This window comes from Pipistrellus kuhlii, unplaced genomic scaffold (assembly GCF_014108245.1).
Source record: "Pipistrellus kuhlii isolate mPipKuh1 unplaced genomic scaffold, mPipKuh1.p scaffold_m20_p_8, whole genome shotgun sequence".
Taxonomy (NCBI): Eukaryota; Metazoa; Chordata; class Mammalia; order Chiroptera; family Vespertilionidae; genus Pipistrellus; species Pipistrellus kuhlii.
This window is the reverse complement of record NW_023425584.1, coordinates 57,775,922-57,787,394: the sequence shown is the minus strand read 5'-3', so window position 1 is coordinate 57,787,394 and position 11,473 is coordinate 57,775,922. Positions and strand designations below refer to the sequence as shown.

General features: G+C 43.0%; 1 protein-coding gene across 2 annotated transcripts in view; it reads left to right on the top strand.

The window, feature by feature from the left end:
* Nucleotides 1–557: 557 nt before the first annotated feature.
* FNIP2 (folliculin interacting protein 2) overlaps nucleotides 558–11,473 on the top strand; it is a 121,305-nt gene continuing 110,389 nt past the window's right edge. For both annotated transcript variants that reach the window (XM_036424082.2, XM_036424076.2), the window contains exon 1: nucleotides 558–955. In XM_036424082.2, the coding sequence (XP_036279975.1) occupies nucleotides 846–955 (110 nt within the window). In that variant the 5' untranslated portion in view covers nucleotides 558–845. The remainder of the gene's footprint in view (nucleotides 956–11,473) is intronic.

Below are 11,473 nucleotides of genomic sequence, written 5' to 3'. Positions count from 1 at the left end.
TTTATATAACTGTGGTATGGTGGCCCAAGATACCAAACAAAGCAAGTGATTCAAATAAAAAGTTAAAAAAAAATTTAAAACAAATTAAAACCCAAGACACCTAATGTGAGTATGGCAGAAACACGCCAACACCTTTGGGGAGGGGGGGGGGGGGAAGTGGGCCGGTTGGGAAATTCGGACAGAAACAGCAACGTCGCGCATCCCACCCGGTCCCGCAGCGCGCGGCGTGCACGCGAGCCCTCGCACCTGTGCAAACCGAGCCGCCCGAGCCCAGCGGCTTTGTCTCCCCGACAAAGCTCCGCCCCGCGGCTCTCGCCGTTCGGAAAGAGCGAGGCCGCCTGGGGAGCCCCGGTGGCCCCTGCGGCGGCGCCCCCTCCCGGAGCGGCCCACCCGGCGGCACGGCCCCGGCCCCCGCCCCCGCGCCCGGGCCCTTTAAGCGCCGCGCGGGCCGCCGCCCCCAGCCCCCCGCCCCCCGCGCGCCGCGAGCCCGGGCCCCGCGCCAGCCGCCGCGCCTCCCGCCGGGTTACGTGCGCCCGGGGCGGGCCCCCGGCAGGCCAATGGCCGCCGCCGGGGTGACCGAGCTCCTCCCGCGCCGCCGCCGCCGCCGCCGCCGCCGCCGCGGTGGAACTGCGGGCTCCTCCCGCAGGAGATAACTGTCAGCGTGCGAGGCGGCGGCGGCGGCAGCGGCCCGGGCTCCGTCCTATGAGCGGCCGCCGGCGGCCCCGGCCCCGAGCACACGTCCTCCCGCCGCCGCGATGGCCCCGCCGCCGCCGCGGCCGCCGCCCTCGGCTGCGCGCTGAGCCGCCGGCCCCCGGAGCGAGCGCCCCGGCCGGGGCCGCAGCATCATGGCCCCGACGCTGCTCCAGAAGCTCTTCAACAAAAAGGGCGGCAGCGGCGGGGGCTCGGCGGCGGCGTGTGCCCCGGGCAGGGCCCCCAAGGATGGAGCCGCCTTCAGGTGAGGGGGCGCCGGGGGCCGGGCTGTCGGGGGACCCGTTGGGCCGCCGCGGTGCCGGGCGGGTGGCGGGGGCGGGAGGGGAAGGGGATGGGCCGCCCGGGACGTCGCAGCCCGCCGCCGCCGGCGCGGGGTCCCCGGCTGGGCGTCGTGGAGGCGTCGGGTCCGAGGGTGGCCCCGAAACCTCGGTGACCACGCGGGTCCCCCCTTCCCTTCCCGCTCTCTCTCCCTCCCCCCCCCCCCCCCCCCGTCTCTCCCTCCCCACGACTCCGGGTCCCTCCCTCCTCCCAGAGTTGCTCCTCGGGGCTCCCGGGCGTGCGCGGGCTTGGCCGGGGAGGTGGGGCGCTGGCCGGGAATGGGGGTGAGCCCCCCGCGGGCGCCGCGGAGCTGGGAGCTGTCATGTGGAGGGTTTACCAGCTGCTCCAAACCCATTGTGGGCGCGCCAGGGTTTTTTTGAAGTTGTTGGAGGAGCAGCAGTCCACGAGGTAGGGCATCTTCCTTCTTGCTTTGCTGTCTCTCCCCCCCCCCCCCCCCCCGACAAGCTCGCAGACGGTGAATTACAAGGGTGTCATTTCCACGCTGCCGGGAAGGCGGGTGCCGTGCGATGCGTGGAGTCAGGGGTGGGAGGGGGTGACATGCTGTTCGCAGACGGCCGGGATTTGGGTTTGACGGAGCTGGTGCAGGCCGTTCACACGTGCGGGGAGCTCACCCCTTTGCAGAGAGGAACAGCTCGCACTTGTGGAGCATGAAAAAGATCCGAAATGCTGCTCCATGTCGATTTCGCGTCTGTTTCTCCCAAGCCGCCTGCCCTGTGAACAGGTCGGTGCTGTTACAGTTCCCGTCTTACCGATGAGAAACCTGGTCAAGTCACGGAGAACTGGAAACGGGTTGCCCGAGATCCGCAGCTGTGCTCGGCTGAGCCCGCGTTTTGACCCCAGAATCCAGTCTTTTAAAATGTTGTCGCTCTTCTGCTTTCAAGGGCTAACTTTTAAAAGACGCCTCAAAAGGCACTCTTAAGTTGGGAGGTTCATTTGCTTACTTTCAACAGGTTTTTTTTCTTCTTCTTTTTCTTTTTTCTTTTTCCTTCCCCAGCAAATTTTTTTCTTATGGAGCATCTATTTCCAACTGTAACACTCTGCTAGGGCTCTTTGCCCAAAATGTCTTGCAAAAGCAGCCTATTACTAAACGGGTCTAGCCCCACTGTAGTAAACCTTTTAAGAGTTTCAAGTGCATGAGTACATTTTATTATTAAGTTTCATATTCAAGATTTTGCTTTTCTGGAATCCCATTCCTTTACAACACGCACAGCCCCTCACTACTTTTATAGGAACATTAAATACCAGTAAGTTTGTATTTGTGGGGCAGGGATGGGTATGTGCTGTTGTTTGGAAGGTAAAATTGTGAGGACTTTGAACAGCCTTAGTTAACGTCTCATGTTTCCTTTCGGCTAACAGAATCCTTATAACTTGAGTAGGGAATTCTACTCCTTTCATTGCCTTGAGTACTAGTGATGCTGTGTTCCCTCTCAGAATGGTAGAATTACTTCAGACTCAAGGTGTGTAATTTCTTCTCTCCCCTTTTAGTAACCCAGACTCAATCAAGGGAACAGAGCCTGCAGAGAAAAGGGCATGTGTGGTGCAGGTGTTTTTACTTGGGCAGCCATCTGTCAAAGGCATTTGAAGCCATTTCAGTGCTAGTGGAGGCAGTGGAGTGACATTGTGCTCTTTCCCCCGTTGCCCACCATCATTTCCTCCATCCACAAGTTTAAGTGTAATTTGAACAAAAAAATTGTGGCTGTATTTAGGGAAATACAATACATTAGGGAAATTGATTCCCACTTGGTGGGAACGCTGTCAGTGTGGTGTTCTGACTTTCCATTGGTAGTTCTGATGAAGGACACAAAGTTGTACCAAGGACTGTTTCTGTTGTTTTGTTTTTTAAATTGGCCTCATTAGGATTTTCTACAAGTTTTTATGATAGAGGTCTTTGGGAGAATAGGTGATCTCTCACTGAACATCTCACTTGATGACAGCTCTTCATCTAGGGGTCATGTGAAACAGCAGCCGCCAGCAAAGACCCAAGAAATGACAAATCACCAGCACACCCAAGCAAGTCTTTCCTCCTGCTTTTTACCTGGCTTAACTCTACTCCTGCAAAATAATGACCTTGTGCTTCATCTTATCCAGATTTATCCAAATAGGAGCTAGTATGTGCTTTTTGAAGACTGGAATGCCACAATACAGGATATTAGCTGCCCTTGGAAGCCCACTTTGTAGTTGAATAGATTTCAAGAAATTAAGATAAAATTGTTAGCCCAGGCCAGGTTGAGCATTGTCCCATGCACTGAGAGGTCGCCAGTTCAATTCCCGGTCAGGGCACATGCCTGGGTTGCAGGCTGGATCTCCAGCAGGGGCATGCAGGAGGCAGCCAATAGATGGTTCTCCCTCTCAAATCAATAAAAACATAATTAAAAATAGAAAATATTTAGGTTAAAAATCCAGTATTTTTAATATGAATTTGAATTTATATTCTTCAGTGCATTTAAATACATAATGTAAATTGTAGATCTTAAGAGTAAAAGGTCCCCTAAAGATTCAGGTAGACTTTCTGGGCAGTTTTATAGCATGTACTAGAGGCATTGTGCATGACATTCGTGTACTAGAGGAGAGTCTCTCAGCCTGGCCTGTGCCCTCTCACAGTCCTGGACCCGTTGGCACTGCTGCGGAGGCAGGAGAGGCTCCCACCATCACTGCTGTGTTCAGCAGCCGTGAGCAGGCTTCTGGCTGAGCCGGCTTTAGGAGTGCACTGATCACCATGGGGCAGCTCCTGTTTTGAGCTTCTGCCCCCTGGTGGTCAATGCACATCATAGTGACTGGTTGTTCTGCCGTTCTGGTCGATTTGCATATTAGCCTTTTATTATATAGAAGGATTGCTATATATTTTTAAGAAAGACTTAAGTAAAAAGGTTTGCGCACACATGTGTGGGTGTGCGCGCACGTGCGCGTGCACGCGCACACACACACACACATTTTTGTTTTAGAGTTTGTGGAAGCCTATTATATATTTTTCTTTCTGTGATGGACTTGGACTAGTTATTTTAAACTTTCCTCCACATCTCTAAAGTTTTGCCCTTTATCAAGTTTTCCCCCGGATGTTACTCTGTTCATTCTTGGGCACTCCCTAGTTGTTTTCCTGGGTTTCTTACTGTTCTCTCATTCCTCTTAGTTTTCCCATACTGTAGTTGATTAGAAAGGAACCTGTTGTTCAATATAAGCAGCTTATTTCAAAGGTCATTTTCAGATCTTCATGTTTTCTGGCATTCTATTTAAAAAAAGAATCGTCATAGTCAAGATTCCTTCCTTAAGTGTATATCTTTTCAGATCTTGCCAAAAAGCCTTTTTCATAGCTTTGAGGAAAGGGGTTCCTAGGAAAATAAAAGGAATCAAAGAGATTGAATTTACATGTTTGGGAGAAATAGTTAGGAACAATATGTAATTAAGATATTTGTGAAGTGTAAGCCCTATTTAAAGTTATAAAACTGCATTGTGGTCTTGAAATTTGAGAAAATTCTCTATTTGCTGATCAGAATGCTTTCACTTTTAATTAAGTGATACATAAATATATTTTTGAGTAACCCTTTGTTCCATAAGGATAAATTAGAACAACAAAAAAAGATTATTTGTCTAGTGGTTCAAATCAGAGGTAGCATTGGGTTCTTGGTTATTTTGGATTTAAGGTCAACTTGTTTAGGAATTTTTAAAAGCCAAGATATGCTCAGTGACATGCACATCTGGTTCAAGATTGAAGTTTGATCTTAAAGGGTTTTCTTTAAATGTCTCTGGTGAATTAGTGGACTAATTTCCACCTAAAATGTATATGCAGCTGGGATATGAAAAAGATCATGGGTTAGCAAATGTTTTATTTTGGACCAGTTGAATGAAGTGAGTAAACATATTGAAATATATATCATGTGGATATGAGGAGTAAATATAAGCATTTCATCTCCTTAGTAGCTAGTAGCTAGAAAAAGTAGTCTCCACTCCTCCCCTCTAGTCCTGAATGGCCTAGTTAGTGCTAATTCACATTCTGTTAGAACAACTTTAAGTAATCTGTTACCAGGCTAGTATAAATATAATTTAATCCACTTGTCATCATTATGGAATAGCATCTGAGGCTCATGTGCTTGTGGTTTTGTGCTCCACCTGTACAATCCCGCCTACTGGGATTTGCTATCTAAAGGACAACAGTTTATATACCAGGATGAGTATATAGCAGGTAAAACTTGGAAACTCTAACAAGAAGATAATTCAAACACTGAGAAAGACTACATCTCTACATTAAATACAGCATTAAGAGCTCACTGCAGTCATGCTTTGTATGACTGAGGGCAGGACCATGACCCCACGGAGTCATATTACACAGGAGTACTTCCTCTCTTCCCCTCCCATCGCAGCTTCCAGGATACAGGCGTTTCTAATGACATTTTTCTGAGGTAGGGTAGAGAATATTCCGGGGGGGGGGGGGGGACCCAGAGTTTAGTCCACTACACTCATATTTTTAATGCCTATGACAAAACATGTGACACATAAATAGTTTTGATTTCTTCTTGTTATCAGATAATTGCGTGGATTGCCTTTCTCTGTTGCTAGTGGGAGTGGGGTTCTTGGGGTGCATTTCCAGAGGAGAATGAGATGAAATACGATGATATTCCCTCTACTTTCTAAAAGCCTTCCTGGCCCTAGCCAGTGCTCAGTGGTTAGAGTATCGACCTATGGACTGAAGGGTGCATACCTAGGTTGCAGGCTCTGTCCTTGACCCCCGTGGGGATGTGTGCAAGGGAGGCAACCAGTCGATGTGTCTCATATCGATGTTTCTCTGTTTCTCCCTCTTCCTTTCACTCTCTAAAAACTACTTTAATAGAAAAAATATCTTTGGGTGAGGATTAAAAAAATAAAATAAAAGTCTTCCTGTGAGTTTTCTTGCCTGCTGTTGTGGATTTATTGGCACACTCACTACATTCTTGTTTTGACACTTGCCATACATTGTGGGGGGTTATTAGAGATTTTTGGCAGAGGTAAGGAAGGAACTCACTGTTCCATCTATTGCAGTGGCTTTTGTTAAAAGCACCTGGGAGACAGATTAAGGAGACCATTGATTTAATACAGCTTCATGCACATGCGAAACCCAACAAGTCTCTTCATTTCTCAGGTCCTCATTTGTAAAATGACAGCATCAGTGCTGTGTAATAGCGTTGTGGTGAGGAGGTAACCATGAGTTTGGAAGCCTTTTGAACAGAATACAATGCATACCAAATGGTTTAAGTGTTACCAGGAGCCTTTTAAGTCATAGAGTTCAGTATTACTCAGATTGAAACTTTACTAAAATTGAATCATTTTCCAGAATGATTCAATCTAAAGAACAACAGATCATATATTCATGATATATTGAGTTCCTTTTTATTTTTCTTTAGATGGGAGACTTGAGATAGAACACCGACATGTTTCTATTTACTTGTTGTTTTTTTTAACCTTGATATTGTCAGAGATAAAACAGACCTGAGTTTTCAGAGGAGTGCTAAAGACACTCAGCAGGCAGTAACTCCACCTGGATGGAGGTGACTGGGAGTTCAGAAATATTTTAAAGACTTTGGTGTATTTTTCAGAATTATTTGCAAGTTCTTTTGAAAAATCACGAATAAAATCTGATTAGCCAAAGGGGGAAATTTGTTAAACAGAATGATATAACCACAATAGATGATATTCTGCAGCAGCCAAATCATTATTTATATGTATATATTCTGTATATATATATACACACACACATATATCCACACACATACACACATGCACAGACACACAGGTTCATTTGTGTGTATATATGCATACATGGAAATGTGTTATCAATGGAAAAAAGTAAAAAATAAGATATAAAGTTATATGAACAATATTTTAAAATAGGAGTGTGTAATTTGATTATGTAAATATGGATGAGGGTTAGGAAACTATCAGCATATTAACAGTGGTTGCCAAGGAGTGGGTGAAATTTTTATTTTACTCTTTTGTGGGGTGTTTTGGTTGATATTTTGGATTTTTCTCTAATAAGTTTACATTATTTCTGTGATTTAAATTACGTTAAATGTTAAATAGTCGTTGGGGTATTTTACACTATGAAAGAGTGAGAATAAGGTGTGAAAAAATTGATTTGGATAAAAACTCATAGAATTTTTCCTCTTTGTTAAAATAACTAGTAGTTCCTGTTATTAAAAGTAATATTCAGTGAATTTTAATGTACTTAAAACCTAAGTTCATAGTGAACCATAGGAAGCCAATTTAATTGGTGATGTTGATAATTGTAGGCAATCTACATGTGCAAATTTTCACTAGTCAGGCTGGGTCACTGCTTCTCAAGCCTTAGAGTCCACTGTGGCCTTCTCTTATGTAGGCCTCAAGTTAGTGATCAAGAGAGATCTAATTAGCATTTATTGAAATGTGTTTATAAAAAAGTGACACAACTTTTTAGATTTGGGGAAAACTTTGGTAAGTTAAGGGCATGGCTTGGATATATTTAAAGTTAAAACATGCATTATAATTTTAAGTTCTGAAGTGATTATGTTACACATTGTTATTTGATTTAGTGGGTGGTCTTGAGAGATGGTCTGGGCATGTGGTCTTTTAATACAAGTATGGATCTGGCCCAGTCAGAGTAGCTTCAACCTATAGCCAGGTCACGGTTCGATTCCTGGCCAGGGCACATGCCTGGGTTGCAGGCAGGATCCCCAGTAAGGGTTGTGCTGAAGGCAGGCAATCAATGATTCTCTCTTCCTCTCTGAAATCAATAAAAAAAAATATTTATTTTTTTAAAAAAAGGAGAGCCGAAACCGGTTTGGCTCAGTGGATAGAGTGTCAGTCCGCAGACTGAAGGATCCTGGGTTCGATTCTGGTCAAGGGGCATGTACCTTGGTTGCTGGAACATCCCCAATAGGGGATGTGCAGGAGGCAGCTGTTCGATGTCTCTCTCTCATCAATGTTTCTAACTCTCTATCTCCCTTCCTCTAAAAAATTAATAAAAATATATATTTTTTAATAAAAAGGAGAGAATTAGTTTTTGTTGTGGCTTTAAGTTGTGTTTCTCATGGTTTGCTTGTGAGGTCAGTGTAAGGAAACTACTGTGCTGTTGTGTTTTCTTGGCAAAGGAAGTTGTAAAAGATTGTCCTTGCACTCATAAAGTGCTTTGGCTGCGAACATGAGCTCCTGGTGGGTGAATCTGATTTGGGAACTGGTCCTGCACTTATTTCTCCAGCCACTGTTTTTCTTGGTGTGGGCGAAAAGGAACAAATGTTTTACCCTGATTGTACAAGTCCCTTGCCCAGTGTGAATTGTTAAGCCTGCACCATGAGGTCATGTCTTTGACTGTACAAATCAGTCTTTCCCTTTGCATAGAAGAAGGCTGAAATATTTGGTGAGTTTCTACTTAGCAAGCGTTCTTTATCTCAGGTTTGTGAAAAATGATTATTATGTAAAAGAGGAAAAACAGGATGGACTTTTCCAGTTAACTGGGCATGAAATAGTGATTTCCCTCAACTCCACCCGGTCTGTAAATGGAACATCCATGACTCACTTCTCAGGGCACACAGGCACTTTTGTAACCAGTGCTCCAATGGGAGGGTGGGCTGGGGATGGAAGGAGATGGGCTGGCATCCCACTTGTGTTCAGTCAGAATCTGTCCAGCTGCCTTTATAATGGACTTCTGAAAAGGACAATGTGCCTTCTCACATATCTTGCTACATATCTTTTTCTTATTGCACTTTCTGTTTGTGCCAAAATAATACAACATATTAAGTGCAATAAATGTAGCCATTAATACTATAATGCTGTGGATAAGTGTTGTATAGCACAGTGCTCTTTCTCTTAGTAAGATTTTACTGTCATATTTCTCTTTATATTTTTCACTTCTGTATATATTTTAGAATATATTTTTTTCTAGTTATTTGTCCTTGAATCTTGCTTAATTTGTAGATTGTGCTCTGGAATATGTGGCCAGCATAGTGTTTAAAGAGACACATGTACTGTTTTAGGAAGATGATTTTATCACCACACCTAAGACTTTTTAATCATAAATAAACACATTTCTGTATTTGACATTCTATCTCTTTCAATAAATGATCACTGGTGTTTGATTATCCACCATTGTCTAATTGAAAATGACCACCAATTCGTGGAGGTTGCCTAAGTGAGAGTGGCCATTGGGCAGTAGAAATTCATCCCCCAAAACTGATGGAGTTGGATTGAGAACCGACATATCTAGTGGAGCCCTCAGACTTGTCCCAGTAAAGATAGTTGCATGTTAAGAAATTAATAATTTAAACAGCATGTGTCAGCCACCTTAACTCGGTGTGTTTATGACAGAAATATTTTTCTAGGAAAATTCAGAGTCTAGTTATTTGAATGTAATCTACGTTACACTATATATATATATATATATATATATATATATATATATATCAGCAGAAAGTAAACATGTACATGAGTTTACTTGGAAATTTAACAAAATCTAAGAAATATACTAACTTTAGAAGTGTCTGCTTTTTCTTAATTTTAGGTATATTCAATACTCTATAATCCTAAATGCAGCATCACCAAAATTTAATGGTTAAACAATTATTCTATTTATTTGTGGCCTACTCTGACCAAAAGGTGTGTGTGTGTGTGTGTTCAATATTTTATTTGTGATATATTTCCGTAGAACACATTAACATTTACTTTGACAGTTTTACAAACAGAATATGAGAATTTGCTTATAAGTACACATTTACCAGTTAAATGTTATTGAGTGGATTTTTGCATTTCATTGAATGAATTCTATTAACTAAACTTTTTGTTCAGTTGTCATGGCAACTCTTTCTTCATAACTTGAGGACAAGTTAGATGTTAACCAGCACATTCTTCAAGGGATGAAACAGGTGTTGATTTAGGATGTGTTAGGAAGAAGCAACAGAATCAACAGTTTGGCCAAGACTGGTTTGGCTCAGTGGATAGAGCGTTGGCCTGCGGACTGAAGGGTCCCAGGTTTGATTCCAGTCAAAGGCATGTGCCTTGGTTGCGGGCACATCCCCAGTAGGGGGTGTGCAAGAGGCAGCTGATCGATGATTCTCTCTCATTGATGTTTCTAACTATCCCTCTCTCTTCCTCTCTGTAAAAAGTCAATAAAATATATTTTTAAAAAAATAGTTTGATCAGTTCTGCCTGTAACACTTTATAAATACTTCAGATTGCCAACTCTTTCTCCCTGTTGTACCCAGAAAATGGACTTTTTTTTCCTACCTTACAGTTGAAAACTTAGAGGCAATGAAAAAGAAATTTAGGCTGTTTGCTATCATTTATCTCTTAATTAGCTATCACTATTTACTCAAGATCTTTTATAAAATATGATTGAGAAATATTGACAGTATTTTAAAAATTTGCCACTTCAAAGCATACATTTGAAAGTAACTGAAGGAAACAAGAAAATAACGTGTTTTGGTTAGAGTGCCCATATGGGAGTTTTAAATCCTAGCCACTGCCTTTGTGTCGACAGTGCTTGGCAGGAAATTGTATTTAATAAAATGCCTGCTGAATGAATGAATAAAAGAGTTTTTCAAACTGATGATTCTTAAAGATTCTTTGATATTCCAGAATCTGATCTCTTGATATAATGCTTTTTAGTAAGGAACTGCCTTTTTTTTTTTATATGCTTTTTGGCATGCATTGTGACATTTTTTAAAGGACTCTGTTAAAATATTTCCTTCTTTTCATTAATATTAATGAGTTGTTTTTTATATATCAAATTCAGAGGAGAAATACTCTAAAGGGACCTGCTGCCTCCTCAAACAAAACAAAAATGAAAAAAGAGACCCAGTTGTAAAGTCACACAGGTATTGAACATGACCTACTGAAAAAGTAAAAATCTGCAAACCTCTGAAATTATTAGCTGAGTGTTATTAATTTTAGATTTATTGGAATTCCTGTGTGGCTTAGTAAAACCAAAATACATTATAGAATAAAACTAGCCAACTGATTTGTGTTTTTTTCAAATTTAAACTATAGCACACTTAATTATAAAAACAGTATTGGTATTCTGAACCCTGCAGAAACTGTGACATGAAGTAAGAGCTTTAGACAAAAGATGGAACCATCTCTGCTTTCCATTTGAAAAAGTAGCATAAAAGTGAGTTTATAAATATGGCAAGCTTTTTAAAGAGTATAATCCAGACTAACATATCATTAATGATGGGCTACACTGTGTGAGGGAGTGAACTATGGGTAAACATTTCCCTAAGCATTTCATGCCATGGCTGTTTGCTTTAAATGGTACAGTGAATAAGTTGCTAGGGCAAAAGGAGGTAGCAGGAACTACTGTCTCTGCCCAAAGGGAGAAGGACCCTTGGTAGCCACTTGGTTGTTTCCAAGCTGCTGGGCTCCATGGTGACCCTGTGAACACTGACACCTGGCCCTGCTGTAGGATACTTACTATACATGGCTTAAT